A 16,909-nucleotide genomic window follows, 5' to 3' on the forward strand; every position below is an offset into this window, starting at 1 on the left:
CCCCATCACCACATGATTCCAGTGGCCCTGACAAATAGGAACCAGGCCGGAAGATATATAGGGGGTGTTCACGAAATACTTACCTTCAAGTTGACGCCGCACTTGAGTTTACGACCCGTGTAACTCATGTGGGGCACCCCCATCCCCAACCCAGCCCTCACTACCAATATTCACAGGACCTTTACATATGCAGGACGGGACGAGTAAAACAACGGTTTAAGCAGGCTGATGTGGTCCATCAAGTTGTGGATGCTATATATGAAACTCTAAGCTCTTTGGCGATCTGCAGTTTAATCATACACCTAGCTCTCCCTTTTCCTTTTAGTTAAATGAATGTAAATAAACTTACCAGGCCGATCGTTAGCCCATGTAATAAGGACACTAACTCCTTGCTGTTATAAAACGAGATAAAGCGCACTCTAAATGGGATTGGCATAATACTAAGGTTTCTTTTTGGAACAGCTCTATAGTGTATACTGTAATTTAAAAAAAAAAAAAAATTAACTGATATTTAAAAAAGAGAAATTGAGGTTGACGACCATTTTCAAAATGCTCAGACATCTGATCCGTACTAGAGAAAATGCGGGGTGAAGGGGTAATGCAGACATGAGAATTATTCTCATGTGTCTGACTATTTACTCTTTTCATGTCATGTCGGTTACTATTGTGCGACTCTGGTGACTAGTGATACGCAAAACTCGCTGGAACGATGATCCTAACAAATAAGTGCATTCTGCAGATCAGTAACTTGAAAAGAGAACAAAACACGCATCCTTAATGTCATAACAGACATTCAAGCAACGTCAGCACAACATGTGAAATTGATAACAGAGTCGCAGGATAACTTCTACAAAGAAGCCTGTGCGCTCAAGCGCTTGTAGCCTCTGCGCACGCGCAGTGCCTTGCATTTGGTAAGACGGAAAGTGCCCGTATTACTTTGTAGGTACGATGGCAGTCTGACTGCACATGACAGCCCTCCACACTGCAGATGATGCAGCAAAGCCTAAGGCAATATGGGAGGCACTTTCACAACTGTTTGCCAAATATCGGAAGTCAGGGTGACATTTTTCTCAAAAGATGCCTCGTAATAGCGGCCTTAGAGACGAATTTGTGTATATACTGCGATGCCGCAAAGTTAGGGCGCCTCCTGCACGACCCTCAGCTCCCACGGGCCGAGCCTGCACCTTGGCGGCTCCTGCACCCACCCAGGTGGCAGAGCACGTACACACTGACTGATGCAGCTGTGAGCTCTGCCAAGCCCGGCCGAGCCTCCCACCTGGACCGAGCAGCGATGCATCAGCACCCTGCCCCCCTTACGAGGAGAACCTAGACAGCGGCTCCGCGCTTTCCAAGAGCTCGTCCGTCCGTCAGTCAGGAAGGACTGCAGCGAGCTGCATCTGGCGGTCTGTGGAATTACCACTTGGAATGAACACCGAGTCACAGCAGTCATCACTGTGGAACGGTTTCTGTATTCTGTTCATGGTAATAGCTCGTATGGGGCTGCGAGCGTGTTAATCTTGCCGTCACACTAATAAAACGAAGCTGAATTAACAGAACGGACCTTACCTTTCGCATATTTCGCCATTGCCCCGCAGTGAACACGGGATAGATGGGGAGGGAGATGTATTAATGGCCACAAGCGAGTGAGGACGGCTCCGATGGCACCGAGGAGGGTTAGGACCGGCGTGCAGTTGTGGGTGCGCAGCTAGACGGGCTCACCATCCCCAGGTGTCAGCCAGTCAGCCTCGCGCATGCCTTGACAGAGGACGAGTGCCCGCACAGGAGGGAAGGCTGGCTGACCGAGCCGGGCTTCACCACTCCCCCGTGCGCTCTGCAGGAGTGGGACTGGACGGCAGGGGGAAGCACAGTCCAGAGCCCACATTTCATCAATGGAGGGGGCGGGTCTGAGGGCTACGGAAAGAAATGCACGTCCCCTTCCCCTCCCCTACAGAGAGTGCAATGTCGTTTCCTGAAAAGCCCGCAGGGAGGGAGGCGCGAGGACTCTGAAAGCGGGAGAGGGAGACGGCAGCGGTGCTGAGCAATCCAGGAAGGGGGAGTGCACCGAAGAGACTGGCTGCTCACTCCCCTCGCAGCAACAGGACACCTTCACGCTCAAGTTTCCGCTCCCTTTAATTGAAGGGGCAAGGGCAGCGCCCCCATCTTCATCTTAAAACATAATTTCGAATGTCATCCGGATAAAAAAAAATCCCCCCATAGTAGGCCTGGCTCCATGATTCTGGATATGGGAGGGAAACGACTCTGGCGGCCCAACAGCTGCAGCATTGAGCCTGGGATTACACAGCGCCTTTTGCACATGCATTCAAACCCCTTTAGAAGAGGAGTGCACTTGTCTGTCTGTCTAGCGGATAGTTATGTTGTGGTGAGGCTGCTCCAAATAACAATAACCTGCTAGGTGACAGCTACTTCTTGATACATTAAAACACCACAGAATCAATACAAACAGCAGGTCTCCAACTGCCCACAGCAGGACTTTCAGGATGCTGACTTGGGATATCCCTAAATAAGAATGGTGTCAGAACTTACACATTCACTCATCTAGCCACCTATACATTCACCTCACCAACTTAAGCACCCACACCCAGAAATCTGTCTATCCCACAACTTACTCATGCCTTAACTGTATATGTTCTGTGACAGATGAAAGCTTGTACTAGTCTGCCCTGCCAGATCTGTTCTGCAAGGAATGGAAGATTGCACGTATTGTCTTCTGTGAGAGACAGAAGCTTTTTACTTTGCTTCTGCCATACTGTCCTGGTTTTTAGGTTTCGCCTGTCAAAAGCTGCGCAAGCAGCCTTTCGTGCAGGCGAAATCTAATGACTTGCACTGTGTGGCTTTGTTTCGCCCTCTCTTTCCATTGGCTAGCTCCATAAATGGAGGCTAGCCATTGGAAGAGAGATCTGCTAGTCATTCTGCGAGCAGATTCGTGGGCGTTGCAGCGATTTTTAGGCTTTTCGCTAAGTCATGCGGCTGTGGGGGTGTTTATTTAATTTTTTTTTGCAGCCTTTTATTTTGTCATTTCCCCCGACCGCCGCCGGAAGAAGGTTGTGCGCTCCTTTCTTGTTATCTTTTTTTAGGCACGGTGATTACGTGATGTGCCCAGAATCACATGATATTGAGCCGACTCTGAGACTCTAACCTTATATCTTTATTATTCTATATATCTGTAAAATAATAAATGAGCTGCACGTGGGCCCCTTGCAGCTTGTGTTGCCCGGTAGGGCGCCTCTGGTCCATGTGGTCTCCAACATCTGTGTGTCTGTTGTCTTTGACTGGCCTAGTTTGGTCTCTTTCCTTTTCCAGCCTCAGAGTGCACACATCCCAGGGTCCATCTCATCAGTCTGAGACCGTTTTCTTGTTTTGTTTTTTCCCCCTAAATTACCGCGTAACACTAGAGTGTGATTTTTGTTACATAAAAAATGGGGTATAAATAATGCTTATTTTTGTCCGTGTATCCTGCTTGAGCTGATCTCACATTTTTGCAATTATATCTAGGTTTGGACGTGTACATTCTTCACACCCCTCTGCCTTCTGACACAAAAACGTCAGTGATGCAGAGCCCGGTTGTAGATGGTCAGACGCTGTTCTCAGCAGCTAGCATTGGTCTTAGATACATTCACACACCTCATGTTTTTTGCATATATTTGTACTGACTTTATTCACAGCTTGTAACATCAATGACCGCGTCATGTGCAGGTATTATCTCCGTTTCATGCGCGGATTTAAGGTGCATTTTTATTCAACATCTTCTGCATTTTCAAAACGTAATTGTGGAATGAATTATGCACTCCTCGCGTCATAAAGTGCAATCCCGGTGTTACTTTGTGGGGTAATTTTGCACACCTGAAAGCACATCTTTAGAGATTATAAACTCTAAACTGAGACAAAGGAGACCCACGCGCAGAGTGAACATTTCTATTCGCACGTCATCTATGCAGCCAATCCGATGCTAGTTACGGACCATCCTTCTGTATAGATTCAGTCACATTTTATGGCGCGCTAAATGTTAAAAAAACGCCCTGCTTTTAGGTGATTTCAATGAAATGAGATCATGGTTGCGACGATGAACTATTGCTACTACCTACTGAAAGACAAAAAAAATAGCATCATAGGTTTCGGAGTTCGAGTGATGCTTAGAACATCGCACAATCTATTTTTTAATGACATAAGTAATTAGAAAAATATCATTTAAGCCATGCCTTTCACCCATAACTTTTGCTCTGGCGCAGGTCCATTGTGATGTGCTAATAAGAGTTTCACCTCTTTGTTTCGCTTTTGTGATCTACGCCGAGACGACTTGACATCAATTAAACTCGTACAACGGTGAATAAATGCATGCATGTATGTATGAATGCATGTGTGTATGTATGTATGTATGTATGTATGTATGTATGCATGTATGCATGTATGCATGTATGTATGTATGTATGCATGTATGTATGTATGTATGTATGTATGGATGGATGCATGCATGTATGCATGTGTATGTGAGGGTGGGAGAGATTCTATGTTTATGTGAGTGTGAAACTGTGTATATTGTGCGTGCGTGTGTTTGTTTCAGTGCATGCGTCCCTGCGAGTTCGTGGGGTCAGTCTGTTTTCGGCTGTGTGTGGATAGATGGGTAGCTGTGTTTCTGTTTATTGAATGAAAAACATAAATTCGCGTAGGAACAATTAAGAAACACAAAGCCGTACACAGAAGACAAGCTGGGTGATTGGACGTGATAACACTGCAGTCTGAGTTTGTGGGGGGTGCTGTGCTCAGTGCGGGTGGCACAGCAGAGTGCGGGCTGCTGGTATGGTGGGGCAGTAGGATGCACACGTGTAGCAGTAGGAGACGAGTGGGCAGGCAGCAAAGGGCGCCCTGTGTGACCTGAGCTCAGGGCGAGGGCAGCAGTCGCCCATTTGGTGCTGAAAGACAAACGGCCGGAGCCCGCCTGTGCAGGCTGGGATGCGCATCAGCGTTGGTCGCACACGAAGCAGCGGCCCCTAGGAGTCCGGGGGGGTGCTGAGAGAGGGCAGTGTTTACTCTGCGCACAGCACCAGGGGAGGTCAGACGGCCAAGCCGTCCGCCGAAGAAGAAACACACAGCTGCAATCTCTGGGCTTGAAAACGTAGGGACGCAGCACACGCTGATGTGTAAGGCCTTCGGGCGTGGGTCCCTGCCTTTCAATTGTTCATTTACCACGGTAGGGTGAAACTTGGGATCTGCAAATCACAGTAAATCTCAGAGGCGAGGGTGTCTAGGTGCATCAATATAACATGCATTTATAAGGTAGGCATCTTGTCGCTGAATAACCTAACTCAATGGTACTCATTTTATGGACCTCAGATGGATGAAAGGCTGAGGGGACCCCCGGGATTTCAACCTGCGACCATGAGGTCGAACATAGGACCATACAGTGGACGCATTAATCCCCTTAGCCACCAGACCCGGCTGTAGAACTAGATCGACAGAGAGAACGATTCTTGTCCTGTTCACGCACACAAGGGATTGTCAAAATAGGTTGTATCTTCCATAGTTAGTTGCAAATGCGAACAGGAGTGGGTCTAGTTCCCAGTAAAGAAGGTTTGGTGCCGATGGCAAACACACACATATCCCCTTCAGACCCTCAAGTTAAACGCAGTGCCTAGCCCTAGGGTGTACATGGAGCTTTCGCGAAACTTGGCACTAAGATTGAAAAAGAAAGGTCCAGGCACCAGAGAAAGCATCAACTCACCTATTTACCACTCGGCGAACAAAGGGACTGAAGCCCCCGTTTAACTTTAGTGCACATGGTGCAGCGAAAGGAACAGCGAAAGAAGACCTCGGGATACAATTATTTATTGGCTGATAGCACCGCAATGTTTTAACTTTTTTTTTTTTACTGCAAGGCTACCAGTGACGTAACGAAACTTGAAGGGGTCCCTGCAAAGCACATAGGCCCTCCCTCCTTCCCCTGGGCCCACCACCTATCACCTTTACCGAGCCCACCCGTCCACCCCCACTCCCCCGCACCGGACTTTGTTTACACCACTGAAGTTTACCCTGTAAACCGAGAACCACCACGTTTTTTTTAAACATATGCCAATCCTGAGGATTATTCTCGTACGTCAACAATAATGCTGCCTAATATTGTATTCTTTGTAAGATAGACATGTTAAAGTCAATAGGTATGAAATCCAAAACAACTGTATAGCAAAAATATTTTGATTAATTTACTAACAGCAGCACACGTGACTCAACATAATAAAGTAAGGATGCAATATGATCAACTTGTGTGACTGTAAAAGAAACACTTTTGGCAAAAACAGTCTGTGCACTTGATGTAACAGTGGAATAAACTGAACATTTGATTAATGGACGTGAATTTAGAGTCATTCTGATAAAAATATTTTCTTTCACAATTCAAGATGCCAGTTATATCAATAAAAATGCCAGTTTATATAAACACTTTAAGAAACCTTCCACACAACACAGCATTTGCTATCCAGTACATTAAGGTAACCAACTCACAAAGTAATAGTCTAAATGTGTTTAAATATATTTTAGAAATACCATCCCCGAAATAGAAGGCACGTTGTTTATGGAGAAAAAATAATTGCAGTTTTTATAGAGGAAAGTTTGAATACCTAATTCAATATTTTAATCGACCAGAACTGTTTTTCTGTGAGAGGCGTGAGAGGTTAAAAGGCAATTATAACTGTCACACACTCTAGGTGCTCTAGGTTCGACAATTCAGCACGACTAAAACTGATTATATTATACAATTTTGTGTGTACTTTGGCACCGGCATTATCATTTAGTAGACTGTAATCTGTTAACACGGATGAATGTAATAAACTGCTTACTGAAACTAAAACGCCTTGGCTATAAATCTCGACAGCCAAGCACAAATTACTTCTCTGCTTTATGGGGTATGAATACCAAAGCAGTGGGAGCTGGAAGAAGCACCAAATTAAAATGTCACTCCTCTTTTTTTCAAAAGAGAAGGTAAAGGTGTGACTTTATATATAGTGAGCTCCCTGTGCATAAACCTCAGCCACAAGATTCAGAAAGAGGAACATGGTGCATGTAAGTATGCTTTCTGTATAGTTTGTCTGGGGTCTAAACTTGTGAATAGCAACAAAAACAAGCATTTACAATGCAACGGTCTCGCCTTTGCAAAAGTTAGCGCTTTTGGCATTGTAAATGACAAATGTTTTATTTATGTGTTGGTTTTGGAAACAGATAAATAAATGGCATTGTCATGAGCAGTAGAGAGTGAGTAGTAGAGAGTGAGTAGTAGAGAGTGAGTAGTAGAGAGTGAGTAGTAGAGAGTGAGTAGTAGAGAGAGTAGTAGAGAGAGTAGTAGTGAGTAGTAGAGAGAGTAGTAGTGAGTGAGTAGTGAGTAGTGAGTGTGTAGTAGAGAGTAGTGAGTGTGTAGTAGAGAGTGTGTAGTAGAGAGTGTGTAGTAGAGAGTGTAGTAGAGAGTGTGTAGTAGAGAGTGTGTAGTAGAGAGTGTGTAGTAGAGAGTGTGTAGTAGAGAGTGTGTAGTAGAGAGTGTGTAGTAGAGAGTGAGCAGTAGAGACTAGTGAGTGTGTAGTAGAGTGGTGAGTGTGTAGTAGAGTGGTGAGTGTGTAGTAGGGAGTGTAGTAGAGTGTGTAGTAGAGTGTGTAGTAGAGAGTAGTGAGTGTGTAGTAGAGAGTAGTGAGTGTGTAGTAGAGAGTGTGTAATACAGAATGTGAAGTAGAGAGATTGAAGTAGAGAGATTGAAGTAGAGAGATTGAAGTAGAGAGATTGAAGTAGAGAGATTGAAGTAGAGAGATTGAAGTAGAGAGTGGAGAGTCTGTAGTAGAGTGTAGTAGAAAGTAGTGAGTGTGTAGTAGAGTAGTAGAGAATGTGTAGTAGAGTAGTAGAGAGTAGTAGAGAATGTGTAGTAGAGTAGTAGAGAGTAGTAGAGGGTGTGTAGTAGAGTGTGTAGTAGAGCGTGTGTGTAGCAGAGTGTGTAGTAGAGTGTAGTAGAGTGTGTAGTGTAGAGTGTGTAGTAGAGAGTGTGTAGTAGAAAGTGTGTTGTAGAGTGTGTTGTAGAGAGTGTGTAGTAGAGAGTGTGTAATGTAGAGTGTGTAATGTAGAGTGTGTAATGTAGAGTGTGTAGTAGAGTGTGTAATGTAGAGTGTGTAGTAGAGTGTGTAGTAGAGTGTGTAGTAGAGTGTGTAGTAGAGTGTGTAGTAGAGTGTGTAGTAGAGTGTGTAGTAGAGAGTGTAGTAGAGAGTGTAGTAGAGAGTGTAGTAAGTAGTGACTGTAGTAGATAGTGTGTAGTAGAGAGTGTCTAGTATAGAGTGTGTCGAAGAGAGTAGTGGCTGTAGTAGTGAGTGTGTAGTGAGTGTGTAGTGACTGTAGTAGAGCGTGTGTAGTAGTGTGTAGTAGAGAGTAGTGACTGTAGTAGAGTGTGTAGTAGAGTGTGTAGTACAGTGTGTAGTAGAGAGTAGCGACTGTAGTAGAGAGTGTGTAGGAGTGTGTAGTAGAGAGTGTGTAGTAGAGTGTGTAGTAGAAAGTAGAGTGCGTAGCAGAGAGTAGTGACTGTAGTAGAGAGTGTGTAGTAGAGTGTGTAGTAGAGAGTGTGTAGTAGAGTGTAGTAGAGAGTAGAGTGCGTAGCAGAGAGTAGTGACTGTAGTAGAGAGTGTGTAGCAGAATGTGTAGTAGAGAGTAGTGACTGTAGTAGGGAGTGTGTAGTAGAGAGTAGTGACTGTAGTAGAGAGTGTGCAGTGATTTGAGTTTTACATCAAATTAAAAACGGGAACGGAACAAACTCATCCTATACATTATTGTGGTAGGTGCCCACGCATATAGGGTTAAATGATGCGTTAGATGCCACAGGTCCCACCAACACGCTTCCTTTATGATAGGAGAATGCCCAACATCGCGGAGATTTGCTCTCTGCTCTTCCCGGATATTTGTATTTTCAAATGTATAATGTTATCCTGCTAAACGAAGACGATGCTCAAACTATAAAAGAAGAGGGTTTCACAGATATGTTAGTCCTTCCGGGCAAACGAAATGACCCAAAGAAAGATCAAGTGACAGTTTAGAGCTCCAAGTGAGTCTTAATAAAATCAGTGTCTGGAACGCATAGCATCAAAAAACGAGCGGGGCATCAAACTGCAGTGTCATTCAATCAAAGCTTCAAGGCTTCTGAGCGCTAGCCGAGAATTATTTTTTGTGAAGCACTAATCACTGTGGAAGGTGCCCCTGCTATCCCAGATGTGAGAAGTCAGTCTGATATGAAAATAAGCAGTATTTGGAATGAATGTATTTGGCAGGGGGAAGGTGGGGCGGCGCAAGACCGTACTGACGAGTGAACAGGAGCCATTTTGTACCGAGTGATTCTGCCTGTGTGCATGTAGACAAACCAGGCAGCAGCATGAGCATGTGATTCGGTAAAATAACAAGCATTTACAATGCAATGGTTTTGCCTTTGTTAAAGTTAGAGCTATTGGCATTGCTCTTGACATTCTGAAGCTCCACTCTGCAGCTCCACTCTGAAGCTCTAAAGCTCCACTCTGAAGCTCTAAAGCTCCACTCTGAAGCTCTAAAGCTCCACTCTGAAGCTCTAAAGCTCCACTCTGAAGCTCTAAAGCTCCACTCTGAAGCTCTAAAGCTCCACTCTGAAGCTCTAAAGCTCCACTCTGAAGCTCTAAAGCTCCACTCTGAAGCTCTAAAGCTCCACTCTGAAGCCACTCTGAAGCTCTAAAGCTCCACTCTGAAGCTCTAAAGCTCCACTCTGAAGCTCTAAAGCTCCACTCTGAAGCTCTAAAGCTCCACTCTGAAGCTCTAAAGCTCCACTCTGAAGCTCTAAAGCTCCACTCTGAAGCTCCACTCTGAAGCTCTAAAGCTCCACTCTGAAGCTCCACTCTGAAGCTCTAAAGCTCCACTCTGAAGCTCCACTCTGAAGCTCTAAAGCTCCACTCTGAAGCTCTAAAGCTCCACTCTGAAGCTCTAAAGCTCCACTCTGAAGCTCTAAAGCTCCACTCTGAAGCTCTAAAGCTCCACTCTGAAGCTCTAAAGCTCCACTCTGAAGCTCTAAAGCTCCACTCTGAAGCTCTAAAGCTCCACTCTGAAGCTCTAAAGCTCCACTCTGAAGCTCTAAAGCTCCACTCTGAAGCTCCACTCTGAAGCTCTAAAGCTCCACTCTGAAGCTCCACTCTGAAGCTCTAAAGCTCCACTCTGAAGCTCCACTCTGAAGCTCTAAAGCTCCACTCTGAAGCTCCACTCTGAAGCTCTAAAGCTCCACTCTGAAGCTCTAAAGCTCCACTCTGAAGCTCCACTCTGAAGCTCTAAAGCTCCACTCTGAAGCTCTAAAGCTCCACTCTGAAGCTCTAAAGCTCCACTCTGAAGCTCTAAAGCTCCACTCTGAAGCTCTAAAGCTCCACTCTGAAGCTCTAAAGCTCCACTCTGAATCTGCACTCTGAAGCTCCACTCTGCACTCTGAAGCTCCACTCTGAAGCTCCACTCTGCACTCTGAAGCTCCACTCTGCACTCTGAAGCTCCACTCTGAAGCTCCACTCTGCACTCTGAAGCTCCACTCTGCACTCTGAAGCTCCACTCTGCACTCTGAAGCTCCACTCTGAAGCTCCACTCTGCACTCTGAAGCTCCACTCTGAAGCTCCACTCTGAAGCTCCACTCTGAAGCTCCACTCTGAAGCTCCACTCTGCACTCTGCACTCTGAAGCTCCACTCTGAAGCTCCACTCTGAAGCTCCACTCTGAAGCTCCACTCTGAAGCTCCACTCTGAAGCTCCACTCTGAAGCTCCACTCTGAAGCTCCACTCTGAAGCTCCACTCTGAAGCTCCACTCTGAAGCTCCACTCTGAAGCTCCACTCTGAAGCTCCACTCTGCACTCTGAAGCTCCACTCTGCACTCTCCACTCTGAAGCTCCACTCTGAAGCTCCACTCTGCACTCTGCAATCTGAAGCTCCACTCTGAAGCTCTAAAGCTCCACTCTGAAGCTCCACTCTGAAGCTCTAAAGCTCCACTCTGAAGCTCCACTCTGAAGCTCTAAAGCTCCACTCTGAAGCTCCACTCTGAAGCTCTAAAGCTCCACTCTGAAGCTCCACTCTGCACTCTGCAATCTGAAGCTCCACTCTGCACTCTGCAATCTGAAGCTCCACTCTGCACTCTGCAATCTGAAGCTCCACTCTGAAGCTGCAATCTGAAGCTCCACTCTGAAGCTCCACTCTGAAGCTCCACTCTGAAGCTCCACTCTGAAGCTCCACTCTGAAGCTCCACTCTGAAGCTCCACTCTGAAGCTCCACTCTGAAGCTCCACTCTGCACTCTGAAGCTCCACTCTGCACTCTGAAGCTCCACTCTGCACTCTGAAGCTCCACTCTGCACTCTGAAGCTCCACTCTGCACTCTGAAGCTCCACTCTGAAGCTGCAATCTGAAGCTCCACTCTGAAGCTCCACTCTGAAGCTCCACTCTGAAGCTCCACTCTGAAGCTCCACTCTGAAGCTCCACTCTGAAGCTCCACTCTGAAGCTCCACTCTGAAGCTCCACTCTGAAGCTCCACTCTGAAGCTCCACTCTGAAGCTCCACTCTGAAGCTCCACTCTGAAGCTCCACTCTGAAGCTCCACTCTGAAGCTCCACTCTGAAGCTCCACTCTGAAGCTCCACTCTGCACTCTGAAGCTCCACTCTGAAGCTCCACTCTGCACTCTGAAGCTCCACTCTGAAGCTCCACTCTGCACTCTGAAGCTCCACTCTGAAGCTCCACTCTGAAGCTCCACTCTGAAGCTCCACTCTGAAGCTCCACTCTGAAGCTCCACTCTGAAGCTCCACTCTGAAGCTCCACTCTGAAGCTCCACTCTGAAGCTCCACTCTGAAGCTCCACTCTGAAGCTCCACTCTGCACTCTGAAGCTCCACTCTGAAGCTCCACTCTGAAGCTCCACTCTGAAGCTCCACTCTGAAGCTCCACTCTGAAGCTCCACTCTGAAGCTCCACTCTGAAGCTCCACTCTGAAGCTCTAAAGCTCCACTCTGAAGCTCCACTCTGAAGCTCCACTCTGAAGCTCTAAAGCTCCACTCTGAAGCTCTAAAGCTCCACTCTGAAGCTCTAAAGCTCCACTCTGAAGCTCCACTCTGAAGCTGCACTCTGAATCTGCACTCTGAAGCTCCACTCTGCACTCTGAAGCTCCACTCTGAAGCTCCACTCTGCACTCTGAAGCTCCACTCTGAAGCTCCACTCTGCACTCTGAAGCTCCACTCTGAAGCTCCACTCTGAATCTGCACTCTGAATCTGCACTCTGAAGCTCCACTCTGCACTCTGCACTCTGAAGCTCCACTCTGCACTCTGCACTCTGAAGCTCCACTCTGCACTCTGCACTCTGAAGCTCCACTCTGAAGCTCCACTCTGCACTCTGCACTCTGAAGCTCCACTCTGAAGCTCCACTCTGAAGCTCCACTCTGAAGCTCCACTCTGAAGCTCCACTCTGAAGCTCCACTCTGAAGCTCCACTCTGAAGCTCCACTCTGAAGCTCCACTCTGAAGCTCCACTCTGAAGCTCTACTCTGAAGCTCTGAAGCTCCACTCTGAAGCTCTGAAGCTCCACTCTGAAGCTCCACTCTGCACTCTGAAGCTCCCCTCTGAAGCTCCACTCTGCACTCTGAAGCTCCACTCTGAAGCTCTGAAGCTCCACTCTGCACTCTGAAGCTCCACTCTGAAGCTCTGAAGCTCCACTCTGAAGCTCTGAAGCTCCACTCTGAAGCTCTGAAGCTCCCCTCTGAAGCTCCACTCTGAAGCTCCACTCTGAAGCTCCACTCTGAAGCTCCACTCTGAAGCTCCACTCTGAAGCTCCACTCTGAAGCTCCACTCTGAAGCTCCACTCTGAAGCTCCACTCTGCACTCTGAAGCTCCCCTCTGAAGCTCCACTCTGCACTCTGAAGCTCCCCTCTGAAGCTCCACTCTGAAGCTCCACTCTGAAGCTCCACTCTGAAGCTCCACTCTGAAGCTCCACTCTGAAGCTCCACTCTGAAGCTCCACTCTGAAGCTCCACTCTGAAGCTCCACTCTGAAGCTCCACTCTGAAGCTCCACTCTGAAGCTCCACTCTGAAGCTCCACTCTGAAGCTCCACTCTGAAGCTCTACTCTGAAGCTCCACTCTGAAGCTCTGAAGCTCCACTCTGAAGCTCCACTCTGAAGCTCTGAAGCTCCACTCTGAAGCTCCACTCTGAAGCTCTGAAGCTCCACTCTGAAGCTCTGAAGCTCCACTCTGAAGCTCTGAAGCTCCACTCTGAAGCTCTGAAGCTCCACTCTGAAGCTCTGAAGCTCCACTCTGAAGCTCCACTCTGAAGCTCTAAAGCTCCACTCTGAAGCTCCACTCTGAAGCTCTAAAGCTCCACTCTGAAGCTCCACTCTGAAGCTCTAAAGCTCCACTCTGAAGCTCCACTCTGAAGCTCTAAAGCTCCACTCTGAAGCTCCACTCTGAAGCTCTAAAGCTCCACTCTGAAGCTCCACTCTGAAGCTCTAAAGCTCCACTCTGAAGCTCCACTCTGAAGCTCTAAAGCTCCACTCTGAAGCTCCACTCTGAAGCTCTAAAGCTCCACTCTGAAGCTCCACTCTGAAGCTCTAAAGCTCCACTCTGAAGCTCCACTCTGAAGCTCTAAAGCTCCACTCTGAAGCTCCACTCTGAAGCTCTAAAGCTCCACTCTGAAGCTCCACTCTGAAGCTCTAAAGCTCCACTCTGAAGCTCTAAAGCTCCACTCTGAAGCTCTAAAGCTCCACTCTGAAGCTCCACTCTGAAGCTCTAAAGCTCCACTCTGAAGCTCTAAAGCTCCACTCTGAAGCTCTAAAGCTCCACTCTGAAGCTCTAAAGCTCCACTCTGAAGCTCTAAAGCTCCACTCTGAAGCTCTAAAGCTCCACTCTGAAGCTCTAAAGCTCCACTCTGAAGCTCTAAAGCTGCACTCTGAAGCTCTAAAGCTGCACTCTGAAGCTCCACTCTGAAGCTCTAAAGCTCCACTCTGAAGCTCCACTCTGAAGCTCTAAAGCTCCACTCTGAAGCTCTAAAGCTCCACTCTGAAGCTCTAAAGCTCCACTCTGAAGCTCTAAAGCTCCACTCTGAAGCTCTAAAGCTCCACTCTGAAGCTCTAAAGCTCCACTCTGAAGCTCCACTCTGAAGCTCCACTCTGAAGCTCCACTCTGAAGCTCTAAAGCTCCACTCTGAAGCTCTAAAGCTCCACTCTGAAGCTCCACTCTGAAGCTCTAAAGCTCCACTCTGAAGCTCTAAAGCTCCACTCTGAAGCTCTAAAGCTCCACTCTGAAGCTCCACTCTGAAGCTCCACTCTGAAGCTCTAAAGCTCCACTCTGAAGCTCTAAAGCTCCACTCTGAAGCTCCACTCTGAAGCTCCACTCTGAATCTGCACTCTGAATCTGCACTCTGAAGCTCCACTCTGCACTCTGAAGCTCCACTCTGAAGCTCCACTCTGCACTCTGAAGCTCCACTCTGAAGCTCCACTCTGAAGCTCCACTCTGAAGCTCCACTCTGAAGCTCCACTCTGCACTCTGCACTCTGAAGCTCCACTCTGCACTCTGCACTCTGAAGCTCCACTCTGAAGCTCCACTCTGAAGCTCCACTCTGAAGCTCCACTCTGAAGCTCCACTCTGAAGCTCCACTCTGAAGCTCCACTCTGAAGCTCCACTCTGCACTCTGCACTCTGAAGCTCCACTCTGAAGCTCCACTCTGAAGCTCCACTCTGAAGCTCCACTCTGAAGCTCCACTCTGAAGCTCTGAAGCTCCACTCTGAAGCTCTACTCTGAAGCTCTGAAGCTCCACTCTGCACTCTGAAGCTCCCCTCTGAAGCTCCCCTCTGAAGCTCCACTCTGCACTCTGAAGCTCCCCTCTGAAGCTCCACTCTGCACTCTGAAGCTCCACTCTGAAGCTCTGAAGCTCCACTCTGAAGCTCTGAAGCTCCACTCTGAAGCTCTGAAGCTCCACTCTGAAGCTCCACTCTGAAGCTCCACTCTGAAGCTCCACTCTGAAGCTCCACTCTGAAGCTCCACTCTGAAGCTCTGAAGCTCCACTCTGAAGCTCTGAAGCTCCACTCTGAAGCTCTGAAGCTCCACTCTGAAGCTCTGAAGCTCCACTCTGAAGCTCTGAAGCTCCACTCTGAAGCTCCACTCTGAAGCTCCACTCTGAAGCTCTGAAGCTCCACTCTGAAGCTCCACTCTGAAGCTCTGAAGCTCCACTCTGAAGCTCCACTCTGAAGCTCTGAAGCTCCACTCTGAAGCTCCACTCTGAAGCTCCACTCTGAAGCTCCACTCTGAAGCTCCACTCTGAAGCTCCACTCTGAAGCTCCACTCTGAAGCTCCACTCTGAAGCTCCACTCTGAAGCTCCACTCTGAAGCTCCACTCTGAAGCTCCACTCTGAAGCTCCACTCTGAAGCTCCACTCTGAAGCTCCACTCTGAAGCTCCACTCTGAAGCTCCACTCTGAAGCTCCACTCTGAAGCTCCACTCTGAAGCTCCACTCTGAAGCTCCACTCTGAAGCTCTGAAGCTCCACTCTGAAGCTCCACTCTGAAGCTCCACTCTGAAGCTCCACTCTGAAGCTCCACTCTGAAGCTCTGAAGCTCCACTCTGAAGCTCCACTCTGAAGCTCCACTCTGAAGCTCCACTCTGAAGCTCCACTCTGAAGCTCCACTCTGAAGCTCCACTCTGAAGCTCCACTCTGAAGCTCTGAAGCTCCACTCTGAAGCTCTGAAGCTCCACTCTGAAGCTCTGAAGCTCCACTCTGAAGCTCTGAAGCTCCACTCTGAAGCTCTGAAGCTCCACTCTGAACCTCTGAAGCTCCACTCTGAAACTCTGAAGCTCCACTCTGAAGCTCCACTCTGAAGCTCTGAAGCTCCACTCTGAAGCTCTGAAGCTCCACTCTGAAGCTCCACTCTGAATCTGAAGCTCCACTCTGAAGCTCCACTCTGAATCTGAAGCTCCACTCTGAAGCTCCACTCTGAATCTGAAGCTCCACTCTGAAGCTCCACTCTGAATCTGAAGCTCCACTCTGAAGCTCCACTCTGAATCTGAAGCTCCACTCTGAAGCTCCACTCTGAATCTGAAGCTCCACTCTGAAGCTCCACTCTGAATCTGAAGCTCCACTCTGAAGCTCCACTCTGAATCTGAAGCTCCACTCTGAAGCTCCACTCTGAAGCTCTGAAGCTCCACTCTGAAGCTCCACTCTGAAGCTCTGAAGCTCCACTCTGAAGCTCCACTCTGAAGCTCTGAAGCTCCACTCTGAAGCTCCACTCTGAAGCTCCACTCTGAAGCTCCACTCTGAAGCTCTGAAGCTCCACTCTGAAGCTCCACTCTGAAGCTCCACTCTGAAGCTCCACTCTGAAGCTCCACTCTGAAGCTCCACTCTGAAGCTCCACTCTGAAGCTCCACTCTGAAGCTCCACTCTGAAGCTCCACTCTGAAGCTCCACTCTGAAGCTCCACTCTGAAGCTCCACTCTGAAGCTCCACTCTGAAGCTCCACTCTGAAGCTCCACTCTGAAGCTCCACTCTGAAGCTCCACTCTGAAGCCCCACTCTGAAGCCCCACTCTGAAGCTCCACTCTGAAGCTCCACTCTGAAGCTCCACTCTGAAGCTCCACTCTGCACTCTGAACGGTCAGACTCCAAAAATCGGCCCTAATCACAATAGTATTATTTCACCTGCGTGAATATAAGTCTTTGAAATTCTGGCCAGTGGTAATACACACAAGTAATATAAAATTGTTGTTCCAAAGAGCATTAAATGGAAATAAAACAAGTACCAGACCCATTGACGCCTGCACCTTAAAAGTGAAACTGACTGAAGCAAGCGCCAGGGCCACGTTGAAAAAAAAAAAGTCACACACATTAGATGCAGTCAAGGCTCGCTCACGAGGTCAGAAGGCACTCCACATG

General features: G+C 47.9%; 1 protein-coding gene across 3 annotated transcripts in view; it reads right to left on the reverse strand.

Moving 5' to 3' along the window:
- UGP2 (UDP-glucose pyrophosphorylase 2) overlaps positions 1 to 16,909 on the reverse strand; it is a 534,584-nt gene that overhangs the window by 414,475 nt on the left and 103,200 nt on the right. The window contains exon 1 of one of the 3 annotated variants that reach the window (XM_086927619.1): positions 1,567 to 1,798. The exons of the other annotated variants lie outside the window; for them this stretch is intronic. Within the exon in view, the coding sequence (XP_086783745.1) occupies positions 1,567 to 1,585 (19 nt within the window). The 5' untranslated portion in view covers positions 1,586 to 1,798. Of the gene's footprint in view, positions 1 to 1,566; positions 1,799 to 16,909 lie in introns of those variants that run through there. 3 annotated transcript variants of the gene reach the window in all.

Source organism: Lissotriton vulgaris, chromosome 6 (genome assembly GCF_964263255.1).
Source record: "Lissotriton vulgaris chromosome 6, aLisVul1.2, whole genome shotgun sequence".
NCBI classification, from domain to species: Eukaryota; Metazoa; Chordata; class Amphibia; order Caudata; family Salamandridae; genus Lissotriton; species Lissotriton vulgaris.